General features: G+C 36.1%; 1 protein-coding gene across 1 annotated transcript in view; it reads right to left on the bottom strand.

The window, feature by feature from the left end:
• TMEM132D (transmembrane protein 132D) overlaps positions 1-17,995 on the bottom strand; it is a 932,744-nt gene that overhangs the window by 9,921 nt on the left and 904,828 nt on the right. The window contains exons 6-7 of the mRNA XM_051972611.1: positions 12,929-13,134; positions 7,171-7,444 (exon numbers count right to left, since the gene is read on the bottom strand). Coding sequence (XP_051828571.1) covers positions 7,171-7,444; positions 12,929-13,134 — 480 coding nt within the window. The remainder of the gene's footprint in view (positions 1-7,170; positions 7,445-12,928; positions 13,135-17,995) is intronic.

The following is a 17,995-nucleotide window of genomic DNA, read 5'->3' as shown; positions in this document are numbered from 1 at the left end:
TCAGCGACAATAGGAAAGTCTGTTAATCCCTCTAAACCTAACTTTCCTCATCTGTAAAAAGGGAATAGGAATACTTGCAAAATCTATTTCCCAGGGAAGTTATGAGGGAAGTATTTAAGTCACAGGTTAGTGCTAGAAGGACTCTTAGAATTGCTTTGTAAGATTTATGTAGCTAAATATATTTTAATTTATACACATATGTAGAGAGAATACAAAACACTTATTTAATAATAATAGTTAACATATATAGTTACATATATTTATATCTCACATATTTATGTATATTCTGTATATATAGAGAGAATATAAAGTATTTTACTTATTTAAAATAATAGCTAACATTTATAAAGCATTTTAAGATTTGCAAAGCATTATACAAATATCACCTCATTTGATCCTCACAACAGTCTTGTGATGTAGATGTTTTTATTATTCCCATTTTACAGATGAAGAAACTGAGGCTAGGTGAAGGCAAGTGATTTATTCAGGTAACACATCTTGCATGTTGGAAGTAGAATTTAAACAAAGGATTTTCTGACTCTAGACCAATGCTCTATTCAATGTAGCATTTAGCTGCTTATTTATCTATCTATAGGGTTATTATGTGGTCTGATCCTTACTGTATCATCTTGGAGAGGCTACTGAGCTCTTCTAGATCTCAGTTCCTCATCTTTAAAAAGAAGGGGTTGGATTAGATGGCCCTTACTCGCTCTTAATATATCCTTTGATCGTAAGTGGCAGTGCTGGTGTTTGAACTCGGACTTCTGACTACATGTCCAACCTTCTTCCCCCTTCATCATGCTGGAAACTGTTATTCAGTATCTATTACTTTGAATGCCAGCTAGATATGCTTATTTACATTTGAAATATTCAATGCAAGGTTAAAGCCTTCTCTAAGCCTTTAAGATACAGGTAATAATAAGAATATAAATAATAAAATATAATAATCCATATGAATCAAATGCAAATTATTAATTAACAATCTATATTAATAATTAATAGTACCTTGATAATAAAATATTATTAATAACATATAATAGTTATATGATGCTTTAAGGGTTAGAAAGCTCTTTATATATCTCTCATTTGATCCTTATAACAACATTGGAAATTTGTTGGTATCATTATTCATATTTTACAGACAAAAAAACCCTGAGACTCAGAGTTGAAATAACTTGCTCAGGGTCACGCCACAGCTAGTAAATATCTGAGATCTGAACTCAGATCTTGTTAACTCCAAGTCTAGTACTTTATTCATTGTACCTATTTAGATCTAACATCTTCTTCCTCCCCAATGTCAGTGCTATTGTATGCCTTTTTTGTTCTTTCTTTCTTTCTTTCTTTCTTTCTTTCTTTCTTTCTTTCTTTCTTTCTTTCTTTTTTTCTTTCTTTCTTTCTTTCTTTCTTTCTTTTTTGGTACAATGTACAATTTGGGGGTATAATTTATAGAAAGAATTTTATGTGTGTCCCATTAGGTCTTTATCAGAGAACTAAACTAATGGGCCACATGGAATAGGTATGGGAACAGAGAAAGACTATTGGGAGGTGTGTGTGTATATGGGGAGAAATGCTATTTGGAAAGAGCTTCCTCCTTTCCATACACTGAATAAGTAAGTGGGATGAGCCTACGGTTAAGTATCATTCTTTGGAGACTTACTTTTCTAGATCGAATGGGTTATATTGAATTGTTACTGAAAGCTTGACCTCATGGACATCTGTTTCTCTCTGAATTCCCCTATCAGAGCTGCCAGGGAGATTTATGAATCCACATGTTCAACTGCACCTTGAGACCCCCAAACTCCTTATGTCTTGACACTACCGTTGTATAGCCCCATTCAGCCACCCTCATCAATTCCCATGTCTGATTTTGACAGGGAGAGATGAACTGTGTGCTCTAAGATGAAAGCAGACGAGAAGGCTTGTGCCATGAGGGGATAAGGAAGCAATAAGGAAAAAGAAACACTTGATAGCCTTAGGGACAGAAGACTAAGAGTACTTTCTAGGAGCAATCCAAGGATAGTTTTATTTTTTTAATATAAGATTAGAGGGGCCATTGTTCCTAGTCTGGAAAATTGGTACAGAATACAAACGGGATTCAATATCTGTCGGTGGGAGAGTAGATATATTTAGGGAGCTGAGAAAACCTTTGAATACTTTAGAAAAAGCATCTCAAATTTCTGAAATCTATATCTCAGATGGTGGAAAGGGGGCATCTTTACAATTTCTAAAATAGTGTTTTATTTTTCTAAATACATGCAAAACTATGCAAAGATAGTTTTAAACATTTATTTTTGTAAGACTTTGTGTTCCAAATTTTTCCCTCCCTCCTTACTCCCCTCTTCCCCAAGATAGCAAGTAATCTGATATAGGTTAAATATGTGCAATTCTTTTAAACATTTTCCATATTTGTCATGCTATCTGTGTTAAAGAAAATTAGACCCAAAGGGAAAAACCATGAGAAAGAAAAAGTAAACAAACAAAAACAAGGTAAAAATAGTATCCTTTGATTCATGTTCAATTTTCATAGTTCTCTCTCTGGATATGGAGGGTATTTTCCATCCCAAGTCCAATAGAATTGAAGAGGCATCTTTTTTAACATCAGTACTTTTTCAGTGAGTCAGTGGGTCATAGAATGCTATAGGATCGGATGAATAAAAACTATGGATCACAGAAACAACAACAGTAGTAATGAATAGGGTGTCATTTACTATTACTAACAAAGAATTATGTCAGAAAAGATCATGAATCTCAAGCTGAAAGGAAACTTAGAGGTCATCTAGTCTAAACTGATTTTACAGATGAAAAAAACAAAGGCTCATAGAAGTTGGGAACTGCCTATGTTTACACAGTAATTTAGTAATAGGATAAGATTTGAACCCAGATCCTGTGACTTTTTCCACTTCAACTATTGCATTCAGATATGGCTGGGAAAAAAATAGGTGGAGAAGGCAGCCACGTTACCAATAAAAGATAATTGGTAGATATCTCTGCATACTTCACTGATATCTAAAACATGTCAAATGATCCAGTGGAAGCTCCTCAAGGAGTTCAGTGTATATCCTTGGGTAGAGAAATTGGGGGGAGGGGGGAGGAAAAGGGCAGGATTTGTCAAGGATGGGAGGATATCTCATCCACTGGAAGAAATGATCATGTCAATGAGATATTCATGTAAGTAATACAGGTACATTGTATCACCAGAAATGAGATGATCTTGGTAGTTGGAAGATATAATTGAGATAGAAATTAAAATTGGTAATAATAACTTAAATAATGATGTTCATTTTCAGGATCCACATTTTAAGAAAGATGTTGATTAAGCTATTGAGTATTAAGAGAGGAATAGACAAGAAAGCTGAAGGGTTGAATTCATGCTATATGAAGACTTGTTAAAGAAAAGGGAATGTCTAGACCAGAAGAACACTAATCGAAATATGGGCTCTTATGTGGAAGATTGATGAGGAGTAAGGATTTGATGCAAGGGGAAGGATTGTCAAGAATCAAATTTAGTCTCCATTTAAGGGACAACTTCCATATGAATTAGAGCTATTCCAAAGTAAAATGGGTTGCCTTGAGAGGTGAAAAGGGACAGTTGTCAAGCAGAGGATATTATGATTTTGAGTACAGTTTGAGTTAGACAGAGGATAAGGTTCTTTCCCAAGGTGATGCTCCATAATTCTATGAAATATTACAATGGTAAAATACTGAGGAATGAGAGTCAGAACCCCTCTTCCCTTAGTGGAAACTTCCTAAAATCTCAAGTATGTAGTTATGTGCCATTTTTCTGAGAGAATGTAAGCTCATTGAAGGTAGCAATCATTTTGGTTTCTTTCTGTCTTCTCAACATTTAGTGCAATGCCTAACACATAGTAGGCATTTCATTAATTTTTGCTGATTATCAAATTGATCTATCTCTACCCATTACAAATTATGTAAGAAGTCTTTCATTCCAAGCAGCAAACATATAATCTTCAAGCAGTTTGAAGAACTTTTAGAAGTGGATTATCTGATGAATGTTGGAGGAAACATGGGAAAACTGGCACACTAATGCATTGTTGGAGGAGTTGTGAACTGATTCAACCATTCTGGAAAACAATTTGGAACTATGCCCAAAAGGCGATCAAACTGTGCATTCCTTTCAATCCAACAGCATTTTACTGGGCTTATATCCCAAAGAGATATTAAAGGAATGAAAGAGACCCAAATGTGCAAAAATATTTAAGGTAGCCCTTTTTGTAATGGCAAGAAACTGGAAAGTAAATGGATGCCCATCAGTTGGAGAATGGCTGAATAAATTATGGCATATGGATGTTATGAAATATTATTGTTCTATAAGAAATGATCAGCAGGATGATTTCAGAGAGGCCTGGAGAGACTTATATGAACTGATGTTACATGAAGTAAACAGAACCAGGAGATCCTTGTACACAGCAACAAGGTTATATGATAATTAATTCTGATGGATGAAGTTATTTCAACAATTAGATGATTCAGGACAGTTCCAATGGTCTTTTGATGAAGAGGGTCATCTGCACCCAGAGAGAGGACTGTAGGAACTGAGGGTGGATTACAACATAGCATTTTCACTCTTTTTGTTGTTGTTTGCTTCCATTTTGTTTTCTTTCTCATTTTTTTCCTTTTTGATTTGATTTTTCTCATAAATTCTCATAATTGTAAAAATATGTATAGAAGAATTGCACATGTTTAACATATATTGGATTACTTGTCATTAGGGAAGGGGGTAGAGAAAAGGGGGAAAATTTGGAACACAAGGTTTTGCAAGGGTCAATGTCGAAAATTATCCATGACAAAGTTATAAAAATAAAAAGCTTTAATAAAAAATAAAATTCTAAAAGAAGAAATGAATTATTTTCTTTCACCCTCTTGCCATTTGGAGTATTTGTTTCCTAATCATCATCATCATCATCATCATAATGATGTTCACTAAGATTTTGTACTGGATGTATGATTTCATTAGTATGAGGAATACCCAGTGAGGGAATTTCCTTTGCTAATGTAGATCAAGACTTACTTTGTGATTTATAGTCTTAGAAAGTAGCCAGGATATTGAGAAGTTAAATGACTTTCCTAGTGTCACCCAGACAGTACATGTCAGAGATAAGTTTTGAACTCAGGTCTCTCTGGCTTCTAGACCAACTTAATTTTTTTTTTAACAGTGATATGTTTCTTGTAATGCTCTTATTGTTCCAAGTCATAACACATTACAGTCTGAAGAACTGAAATTGAAAATCACCCAAAGAACAATAAAGAGATGCATGGTGGACAGGCGCAGCATTTAACACATTATAAACTGGATGTCTTTTAAGTTGTTATTCAATTGTTTTCAGGCATGTCCAATTCATTGTGACCCCATCAGGGGTTTTCTTGGCAGAGATACTGGAGTGGTATATCATTTCCTTCTCCAACTCATTTTATACACAAGGAAACTGAGGCACATAGGGTTAAATGACTTGCCCAGGATCACACAAAGATTAAGTGTCTGAGGCCAGAGTTGAACTCGGGAAGATGAGGCTTCCTGACTCCAGCCCTGGAACTCTGTGCATTCTGGTGCCATCTAGTAGTCCATCATTTAAGAAATGCATGACCAAAATAAAAAGATGACTTGAGAGATATAAGTAGTGTTTTTCCCAGATATCCATGCAACATCAAGAGATTGAACGAGTCCTGGGCATTTTGTATGGATCTCCTGCAGATTTATCAAAGGATAGACAGTTGCACATAATAAGTAGACATAGATAGATTGCAATTTGCGTCGCTAGAGAGATCAACAAATCCATGAAAGTTGAATTATTTGCTGAATCCTCCTTTTAAATTGGTAGGTCTATGAGGGAAGTTACCCTATCTAGACTCACTGGGACCTCTCCCTGGCACTTGACATAGTACCCTGCACATAGTTTTGAATTTTTGAATGATTATTGAAGTGAAGTGATATCAAAGAGAAGATAACAAGGGATGAGAAGATTTTGTGGAGTGCAAGGGAACAGACCATTCCTTGGATGAGAGAAGAACAATGTGGCTAGTTGTCTTGAGAAATTTATGATCTCCCATATATCTCCCATCTCTATTCTTGGAAATTTCCAGTTGGGGAATTACAATATATTGTAGATTTCAAAGTTGCATCCTAGACAATGACAAAGTCCACAGTCATGTGGTCTCCTGCTCCTGTTCAATATATTCTAGACAATGTGTGAGATGAATTATTATTACACTATTATATTAATAACTAATTATCAATTTGTGATCCAAGTTTTTCTCCTATATTTCCTCATTAAGGCTCAGCTCCTATAAAAGGACAAATCTGATTGATGAGACTATTCTTAACCTTTAAGGAACATGCTTTTCAATCTTGGGGAGGATCCATTTAACTAAGAGACCTGGGATCTGGTTAGAGGATAAACAGAATTTACTTTGAATAATTATCCTAAGGAAAAGAGCCTCTGCCTTTGTACCTCTCCATTAAAGATTAGAGTGACCCAGCTCATGAAGGAGAAAAAACAGATAGGATTCCCCTGTCCAGATGGTTGGAGGCAGCCATCTTGATCAAGCCATTTTCTCAATAGGAGGAACTAAAGATTTCTAGCCCCACTCCTCATTAACAAATTAGGGTCGATTTTTACTCATCAGGATCATTCCCTTTCAGAAAGTATTTAAAGCTTGCATGGTCTCCATTGAGAGTCTTTGGTTAGCAAGAGAAACCACTGACCACCAATTTATTGATTTCCAGCTAGTCTAATGAATAAATTATCACTTATTCTCCTCAGAAATTCTCCTCTGTAAGGGGTTTTCACTCATTTTCACAATCCATACCAATGTCAAAAACTTATGGTTTTGGCAATATGGAGAACTTCCTTGAAAAAATACAGCGCACACACACACACACACACACACACACACACACACACACACTGTAATAGTAATTTAAGGCACAGATTCAGTGACATGGTCATATGTATAGTTAGGTTAGAGATGGGATTTAAGCCCAAGTGTTCTCAATTTTGTCAAGAACTTCCTTCACAAGGATGTATGTAGGGAAATGGCCTCCGTTTTAGCCCTAGATTCTAATTTTTGAGAGCTGAATTCTCCTTTGGGCAAACCTCTGTGTAGAGGCAGGACTGAGGCAGAGAGAGCCAGGAACTCTCTTGATTTTCTTACCTGAATGGTGGTCATCCCGAGCTCCTGACCAATCAGAACCTGTCCTCCTTGTAGTTTGGCGATTCGTGGCTCTTCCACCTGCATGAAATTGTTCACCAAATCCGTGATGTCCACTTGCCAGTCAGAACCCAGCAGGTGGGCCAGCTGCCCTCCAGCATCAGAAGCCTCAGCCACAAATTGAGTAAGGACACGCACCATGGCATGCTGGTACTGGAGGGCACAGCCTTTGCCCCTCCTCTCGTCTTCTTCTTCATCGTCACTGTCCCGGACTGGCCTGGCAGAGTCAGAAGGGACAAGAACAGAAGCCATTACCTTCCTTTCTACTCATAGAGTCTATGTTTCTTGAGGAAAAGGACTGATTTTTTTTTTCATTCTATTTCCATTGTGCCTTCAATATTGTAAGTATGATTGGGTGCTATTGTTCCAATCCAGGCAGCAAGACTCAGATTAAAATGTAATTTAGAAATCAACAAAATAAATACAAATATAACATAGATAACATGAATTTGTGGTTTCCAGAGCAATCTGTGGCTCTTAAGGATCCATTTCTATTTAAGTTGAATATCATTGTTTTCAGGCAACTTAAAACCTCAAAGAATGGGGGAAGAAGTTCTGTGTTAGTGTAATGATCACTCTATCAATAGCCAATCAAAGAATGAGCATTATTCAGTCACATGACTCTATTCTGAGCCCTGGAGATACAAAGACAGAGCTGAAACATTCTTTTGTCCTTGAGGAGCCTATATTCCACTAGAAAGATACAATATGCACAAAGATAAGCCAATATTATCTATCTATCTAGGTATGTATATTTATATCTATATAAATATAGCTATAGACATAATGTATCAACTATAATGTGTATATGTCTACATATATAATATGATTACATATAATGTATCTACAATGCATTATATATATATAATACAAATACACCTATACAAAATGAAAATATTTTAAAAACAGTAACATATTTTGTTACCTGTAAAGTATACACAAAGGCAGATATTATTATTACTTTGATGAGAAAATGAAAATAGTCATGATGATGATCACAAATTACAGATATTTACAAAGCGATCTACAAATTGCAAGATGATCTAATGTATAACTATGATAGAAACATGTAAACATATAAATATATGTGTATATATAAACATAAATATAATAAGATTTGAACAAATGAGCACATAAACACATGAACACAAACATGCCCAATATAAAAACATACATACAAACATGAATACATAAATATATGAACATAAAAACACATGTACATATAAATACATATACACACATAAATACACACACATATAAAATCTCATTTGCTCCTCACAAATAACCCATAAAAGATGTATCATTATTTTACTCATTTTATTGTGATTCAGAGAATAAGTGACTTGCCCAAAATCACACTGTTAATAAGTATTTGAAGCAGGATTCAAACTCACATCTTTCTGGCTTTAAGTCAAACTGCAGAATCATAGCTCTAGAACTGTTTGGGACTTATAGGTCATTGAGTCCAACTACTTCATTTTTACAAAAGAGGAAGTTGAAGTACAGAGAAATTAAATCACTCGCCCGAGTTCAAGCAGGTAGACAGGAGCAGGATCAGAGCCAGGCATAACACTGTGCTAAATTGCCTGGCTTATTTCTATGAGTTTTCTTCCTCATACCAATCCTCACATCCCTACCAAGTGGACAGGTTGGGGCCAATGCCCTGTGGAAGTCTCTGTTGTACTGGATTCTTAGGATGTTAGAGTTGGAAAAGTTGAAAGCTGCATTCAGTGCCAGCAGCACCCTTCCAAGAAGGCTTGTGCTATTGGGTTGCTGTTTGCATCTCCCTGCCCCATTTCCTATATGACAACTCTGTGATGAGACTAGCTTTGCCCACTACAGCATCTAAATCAATTTCTCTGCTTGGTAGCTCTTTAAAGTTTCTATTTCTTCTATGGGACCTGAGGACACCTGCTCCTCAGACCTTGGTATAGATGCTCACATATCTATCTCCACCAGAACATCTCCTCAGTCCCACAAACTTGGTCCCACGTGTTAACCATCTAAACCATTCAGTTGTTACAACATCTGGGCTGGCCCACAAGATTGCTTCCTAACTAAATAACTCTGCTTTTATTGACACAGGTTTTTATATGAATACAGCATGTTTTGTCCTTTTCAGCAGTGGCAGTGATCCCTCCTCCATCCCCATCTTCCAATCGAAGCCAGAAACCCAATTATTCCCAAGACCAGTAGGACTATTCCAAGGAGAATCTTATTCTCTCACTCAGAATTTTCCTTTTTTTACTAAAGTATACTCACCCACACAAAAATTATTATTTATATTTATATGATAATTCCTCTCTTAGCTCTGTCTTATAAGATACATCTCAGTTTAAGGAATACTTTTGCTTGAAATCTTTCCTGGTCCCTACAATTGGTAGTACCCTCTGGTTTGGAAGAGCCTAAACTTCCTCATATTTAACTTTTTAAAAAAAATTTTTGCTTTTTTAAACTTTGTCTTTATTTCAAAGAGGATCAACAACAACATGTCCTGACGTCCTGATTTTCCTGTGAATTGGATTTAAAGAAGGCAGAATTAAGACATCAGTCTCACTTTCTCATAACACTGAAGTCCATTGGCAAGACAAGGCAAGATGACTGGTGATAACCAGGAACTCAGTGAAGGAAATTGGCAACTTCGATACCTAAGCAAACTCTAAAAGTGCCACAGCATTTGCTTCAGTTGCCTTCATGGCCTTTGGAAACAAACTGTTCTCATCCAGTCATTCCTCTGGGAGAAGTCTTCACACACCTGGAGCAGACATCATTGCTCATTGATAGGTTAGAATTTAGGTTCATTGTGAGTTTGTTTCATTCATTGTAGTTTTATCTCCAGGACCTAGGACACTGCTTGACACATAGTAGGAGTTAGAAAATAATGCTTATTGATTGACTGATGGGTAGATTGCAAGCTGGAAGAACCATCAGAGACTAACTAGAGAAGAAGGTTGTTATAGTAGTTAGAGTGTTGTCTTTGAAATCACTGAGATCTGATTTCAAATCCTGTCCAAGCCCATAGGTACTGTTTAAGCTTAGGTAAGTTTAAAAAAAAAAACCTCTTTGGGTCTCAGTTTCCATATTTCTAAAATGGAGTTAACAGCATTTACCATCATGGGGTACATGGGAGGATCAAGTAACATTATAGTCACAAGGCACTTCACAAATCTTAAAATTCCATATGGATTCAGATATAATGTTATCCAGCCCAAATGGTTCTTAACCTTTTATAGTCTCACAGATATTTTTTTGGCAGGCTTGTGAAACTTGTGGATTCCTCAGAATATTTTTTTAAAAATTCATAATTGAAGGACATTTTAAAATTTTAGTTAGAAAATAAAAACGTAATTTCTCTATTCAAGTTCATAGAACCTTTGGTCGAAGGTGGGCGGGGGGGGGTGAGGGTAGTCCATGGCCTCTAGGTTAAGAATGCCTGACTAGTGTAATTTCTCCTTGTTAGCTTACAAATCAAACCTTTGTCTTACTAAGCTAGTTGAGCTTTATGTGAGACTTAATGGATAATGCCTGAAAAAATTCGGTTCAAATCTTGCCTCTAACACATACTGGCTTTGTGACTTTGGACATTCTCTCAGTGTTCCAGGAAGCTCACTAAAGCTATAAATTATTATGATAACTAATATTTATATGTATGTTATGATAACTAATATTTATACATATGATAGCTAATATTTATTTACTATTTCCTAGGTGATATGAAGTAGTTTACAATGATTTTTTTCATTTGATTTTCAATAACTGTGGGATGTGGATCCTGTTATTGTAATACTCATTCCACAGACAAGAAAACTGAAGCAAACAGAGGTGCCCAAGTTCACAGTTAGTAAATGTCTGAGACTGGATTTGAATTCATGTCTTCCTCACTACAAGCACAGAGCTCTATCTACTATACCATCTGGCTGTCTCTATGCTTTGTGCTGTCAAAATAAAACTTATGTTCTCTTATCTGTTTCTGTCTCTGTCCTTTATGTAGCAGTCCACCCTAGGGAAGTAGATATGATAGAAAGAACATTAAATTTATAGTCTAAAGAAATGGGTTATCATCTGAATTCTAATATTTACTATCTGTGGGATGTGGGGCAAGCCATTTCCTCTCTTTGCCTTGAAAAAAAGTTTCCTTCTATATGAAATGAGGGACTTGGACTAGATTATTTCTAACATCCCTGTAAAAAACTTTAATCCTAGCATGTCTATTTTCAATAGTAAACTCCTCAAAGGCAGATACTGGCCTTATACAATTCTTTTTATATTGACCAGCTAAGATATTTTTTTCCATTAGTTGCAATAGTGGAAAGTTTTTGGTGTTTAAGATGGTGGTCTTCTCTGCATTTTACCCATTTCTTATTTGTAATGGGCTGAGGCTTGAGTTGATGCACTGAGGTCCCAAGCACATGAGGCTAAATAGTAATTGGACCATACTCTATTAATATATAATCTTGGAGAAAGAATGACCCCACCCACTCTTTGTGCAAGTCCTGATGTGTTGTATAGGAAATGATGATTTTGGTGGGTGGAGGCAGGGGAGTGGAAAAGGAAGGGGAGGAGAGACTTTTGGGATTGCCATTGCCACGGTTGGCTCGGCTCACGTCTCTCTCTGTTAGCTGACTTGCTGTCGCAACTGCCTATATTTGCTATCGCAATCTTTCTTGCCTATATTTGCTATCGCAATCTTTATTTACCTCTTCACTTCAATAAATATTGAAGATTTTCCCCTTAACCTGAATTCCTGACTCCGGCTGACTTTAAATACGCGGTCATTACACTTATTGAGCACCCTCAAAGTTATCTAACTGGTGTGGATAAATAATGATCATTGCATTTTTTCCATGGGATTGTATTAAGAATAATTGACTATCCTCATAGTTTGTGATTCAACGAGTGTTGGGGAAATTGTTCAGTTTATAGGATCATGTAATCAATTGAATATTCAATCAACAAATATTGCTTTAGCACCTACTATATGCTGGGTCCTGTGATGGAGGTTCAAAATCAAGAATGAAACAGTTTTTATCTTCACTGAACTTACAGTCCATATGTGTACATGTATAAGTAAAATATATATATTTATATATATAGGCATTAATAGAAGGGGAAAGAGTAAGAAATAATCTCATGTACCTCACTCTTGAACTGAGTTTGAATAAATAGGGATTTCAAGGGACTCAGGGGAGGAGAGAATGCCTTCCAGGCCTATAGGAAAGCCTAGGTAAAAGTATGGAAGTGGGAGATTGAGTGCCATGTGTAAAGATACAGGTTTAGATCTGGAAGGGACCTGAGCTTCCATTTAATCCAATCCTTTTATTTTATAGATGAGGAAACTGAGGTTAGGAGATATTAATTGATTGACCCAAGGTGACCCAAGTGATCATAGTAACTTATACTTAGATCATACTTAGTGCTTTAAAATTTACTAAATACTTCAAAAAACTATCCCAATAAAACCTCCAAATAAATCTGTGGGGTAGTCGGTACATGGAGTATTATTTCCATTTTGAAGATGAAACTGACGTTCAAAGACGTTGGCTCATGAGTTGTCTAACAGTCACACAACTAGTTAAATACCTGAGAAAGCATTTAAATCCAGGTTTTCTTAACTTTCCCCACTATATTATGCTTTCTATCCATAAGGATCAGTAGGTGGTAGAGATTTGACTTCCACTTCTCTGATTCTTATAATACCTACCTCTTATTTGAGACAATGGGAACTCTCCAACCCTTGACTTGGTTGAGTTCTGTGTCAGAGACCTCAATCTGGAGTGGGAGTCGGGGCACCCACACAGTCATCTCCAGGGGGCTGCTTAGGTGCTGGTAGGTGAATTTCACCACAACATTCACTTTGCCCTTCATTTCTTTTCCATTGACAAAGACATAATCACATCTATCAGACACCTGAAAGGGATGAGAAAGAAAGGAATGAGACTTCCTGGAAATATAGAAAGTAAGCATTTATCTTTGTGTTTTTATCTATGTGTCTTCATCATCTGGCACATTACCTGACACAATAGGGTTTTATAAATGCTTGTTTATTAATGATCCATTTCCCAAAGGAATGGCAGGAAGAAAAGAGGAGAGAGCAGAAGGAAGAATAAGGTCTGTATCTTACTATCACTTTGAAGAGTAACTTAATTGAATACAATTCAATATACATTTGTTAATAATTTAACAATTTAAATAATTTAAATTTATGACACTATTCTAGATCCCAGGAATTCAAATGCAAGAATGAAACCATGCTTCCCCTCAAGGAGCTTACAATATTCTATCAGCAGACACAACGTTATATCGGTACCCACACTCACACACACATACACACACACACACACAAGCACTCCTGCATATACATAAATACATTTTATACAAAATCAGTATCAGTTAATTGGATGGGAAATTATACATGGTTTAATGAAAGTTTATAAGTACACTAAGTTTCTCAAGAAAAGTGAGTTATTTTTTCATTGTATCCCTAGTATCCAGTAGTTACACAAATGAATCTGATCTTAGCTGAGATGACAAGAAAAGATAATGATAAATGTCAGAGGACATGTGGGAAAACTGGGACACTGATGTATTGTTGGCAGAGTTGTGAAATGATCCAACCAATCTGGAAAACAATTTGGAACTACCCCAAAGGACTGTAAAACTGTGCATATCTTTTGTCCTAGGATGCCACTACTGGGTCTATAGCCCAAGAAAATCATAAAGAAGGGGAAAAGACTCACATGTACAAAAATGTTTGTAGCAGCTCTTTTTGTGGTAGCAAAGAATTAGAAAATGAATAGATGCTACCAACTAGGGAATGGCTGAATAAGTTGTCATATATGGAAGCAATGGAATATTATTATTCTATTAAAAGTGGTGAATGAGCTTATTTTACAAAGGCCTGGAAAGATTTACATGAACTGATACTGAGTGAAACATGCAGAACCAGGAATACATTGTACACAGTAACAGCAAGATAGTGTGATGATCCACTATGAAAGACTTGGTCCTTCTCAGTGCTTTAGTGATCCAAGATAATCCCAATAAATTTTGGATAGAAAATGCCATCTGCATCCAGAAAAAGAATTATAGAGGTTGAATGTAAATCAACACATGCTAATTTCACTTTTTTCCCATTTTTATTTTCTCTCTCATGGTTTTTCCCTTTTGTTCTGATTTTTCTCTCCCCAACTTGATTCATAAAGAAATATGTTAAATGTTAATATATATGTATAATAAGAAAAGAATAAAACAATTTAAAAACACAAATGTATCTCATCTCATGAATATGGGTTTTCATTCCAATAGGCAGATTGCAACCCATTGATGGCGGCCTACATTGCCCATCTTTTTTTCCTGTCTTCCCATAATGGGGTAACAGGCAATATGACAAAAGCTGACTTTGCTTTGGTTTGGTCTTAACATCAGGAAGATGTTGGTAAACCATTAAGACCATCCATGGATCATCCCTTGCATATGATCAACTCATATTTTTTTTAACCATAAGTTTCTTTGTCTCAAACTTCAATCCACTTCTCTTTTGTAATTCATTGTTTGGAATATTAAAGATTCTACTGCCTATTCAAACTTCTCCATTGACACCGGCGGTCAGGGGTGTCAAAATGAAATAGAAATGGATCCCAACAGTGCATTTTGCCTTAGAAACAACTAACCAGAATTATCCATATTCTACTACGTTTATTTATTTTGTTAATCATTTCCCAATGATGTTTATTCTGATTTGGGTACTGAAGGCTGCAACTTTGATACTTTTGCTAATCAATGAGATTTTGTTGTTCATTTGTTTCAATCAAGCATGACTCATTGTGACCTCCTTTGTTTTTTTTTTTTGTTTTTGTTTTTTTTTTTTTTGATAGAGATACTGGAGTAATTTTTTCATTTCCTTTTCTGGCTCTTTTTAGAGATGAGGAAATTGAAGGAAACAGAGTTAAATTACTTGCCCAGGCTCACAAACCTACTAAATATTGAAGATCTCATTTGAACTCACGTCTTCCTGACACTAGACCTAATGTTCTATCCATTGTGCTACTTGCTGACTTGTTTTCAGTTCTTTAGAGTTGGTAGTGTTCCATAACTCACATTCAGGACTGACTATGGGCATTTTTCATCTAGTTAGTCTTCCGTGTCTGTAAAGTTAATTACTCCTCTATTCAAGGAGCCTCAACTGCTTCTAATCACCTTTAGATGAAACAAAAAACCAAAACAACCACACTTCTGTGGTGTAGTCAAGGATTTGCCATCACCACCACTACTGTCAATACCATCATTATCATCCTCAATAGTTAATATTTATATACTATGTATTAAGCACTGCATTTTTTCCCCCTGACGCAATTGGGGTTAAGTGACTTGCCCAGGGTCATATAGCTAGGAAGTGTTAAGTATCTGAGGTCAGATTTGAACTCACATCCTCCTGACTTCAGGGTTGATACTCTATCCACTGCGCCACCTAGCTGCCCCAACTAAGCACTATATTAAGTGATTTGCAAATATCATCTCAATTTATCCTTATATCAACTCAAAAGGTAGTTGCTGTTATTATCCTCATTTTACAGTTGAGGAAACTAAGACAAAAGTAAGGTTAATTACTTAAAGTATTAAGGTAGAACATGGCAAATAAAGTATTTGAACCCAGATCCCTTGATTCTGCATCCATCACACACTCCATAAAAACCACACTGCTTTAGTATCCTTATGTTTTCTTTCAGGTCATATACACATGAATAAGCTTTCAGCAAGAACAGCCAAGTGCCAAGGAGTACTGCTGTGCTTTCCTTGCTGACCCTCTGGCTTTAAACTGGAAGACAGGTGTATTTCTGATTTTCTAATGGCAAAAAAAGAGTCTTTCCTCTGGCCTTAGACCTTGAATTATCAGGCTATGTCACCACTTTTTGCTCATGGTCATTTTCAAAATCAAAACTGCTACTCGGCTCTTGGGAGAGCTTGAAGAAAAACAAGGTAGAAATAACTAGGTTCAGATATTATAGGAAGCAATTCCATGGAAGGCTGATCTCTCCTGCTGAGGCAGTACCAATAAAAAAGAAACAGGAGGCACAGTTTGTAGCTTAATACACAGAGGAAAAAAATCAATAATTAAAAAAAGAGAAATAATAATAATATTTCAGACACAGATCCATTTATCAGTTTGAGAGGTTTGTAGTCTTAAAATATCTGCCCAAAGAAAAAATACTTAAGCCTGATTGAAAAACTTAATGAAACAAGCTCAGGAGGATTGGCTCCAAGTAAGTACATGGTTAGATTTCTCCATGCTACAGATTCTGAAGCATTATTTAGGTGCCACCAAGGAAACACAATATGAAGCCTTTCCTCAGGTCATCTGTCCCTCTTGAAATTTCTTTATATATATATATTGTGTTTTCTTATGTTCTTGTAACTTCCATACTTGAAAAAATATCTAAGAGAATTCATAAGCTCCTCGAGGGCAAAGACTGGTGAATTTTTGTCTTTGAATCCCTAGCAACCACTACAGTACCTAGAACATTTTCATTGTTTAGTTATTTTTCAGTTGTATCTGACTCTTCATGACCTCTTTTGGAGCTTTCTTGATAAAGACACTGGAGTTGTTTGCAATTTCCTTCTCCAGTTCATTTTACAGATTAGGAATCGGATGCAAATAGGGTTAAGTGACATGCCCATGGTCATGCTAGCAAGTTTCTGAGGTTGTACTCGAGTTCTAGACTGCCACCTCATTCTCCTGAAACAGAGCAAAAGCTTAATACATAGTCCGTTGAATTTGCTTAATTCTTTCTCTTCATTCAGGCTGTGTCCATTCAAATTTTACCTATCTTAAACTAATGAGCTAATTGCCCAAGCTCTGAACAAGCCACTAGATAATAATCAGTGCCCAGGAAGACTCATGTTTTCTTCACATCCTTCTTCTTCAAAGTTTCACATGTATGGACCCAGACCAGATAATCTTTTACTTTTTATTTGTGTCTTAAAAACAGAATAAGGACTAGGTTTGTTTTTTCACTGCCATAGAGATACCTGGGGTAAAAACAAAAAAACAAAAAACAAAGCAAAACAAACAAACAAAAAAACTTCCTCAACTATTGCAGGTTGACACTGCAAAGTCTTATAGAGTTGCCTAGAACAATGAGAGTTAAGTGATTTGCCTAAGATCACAATGCCCACATGTGTCACAGACAGGACTTCAGCCTATGTTTCCAAGCATCGAGACCCCAGAGCTTTGGCCATAATGCCCTGCTCACTGTCATGGTTAGCCCCAGAAAATTTATAAAATTCATATACCCATATGTTGTCCTATGAGACATAGGCAGAGTAGGAATTATTCTCCCCTTATTTTATAACCAAGGAAACTGAGTATCATTGAAAAAAAGTGACTTGCCCAAAGATATAATCCTAGCATGTGAGAAAGGATATATTCAACTCCAGATTTCTTGCTTCAAGTCCAATGATGTTATTGTCGCTAGTGCCTTTCAACAATAAGAGTGCATGACCAGGGGCAACTAGGTGGTGGAGTGGATAGAACAGCATCCCTGAAGTCAGGAGGACCCGAGTTCAAACTTGACCTCAGACACTTAACACTTCCTTGCTGTGTGACCCTGGGCAAGTCACTTAACCCCAATTGCCTCAGCAAAAAAAAAAAAAAAGAGTCATGACTCTTTATTTACTTAGGTAAGGAGTAAGAAAATTTCATTATTGGACAAAACTAGTGGAGAAGAATAAAATTCATTAGCTTGATGTGATTTTTAAAACTTCATTATTA

This window comes from Antechinus flavipes, chromosome 1, assembly GCF_016432865.1.
Source record: "Antechinus flavipes isolate AdamAnt ecotype Samford, QLD, Australia chromosome 1, AdamAnt_v2, whole genome shotgun sequence".
Lineage (NCBI taxonomy): Eukaryota > Metazoa > Chordata > Mammalia > Dasyuromorphia > Dasyuridae > Antechinus > Antechinus flavipes.
Note: the sequence above shows the minus strand (reverse complement) of the source record. Positions and strands in the feature narration are given on the sequence as shown.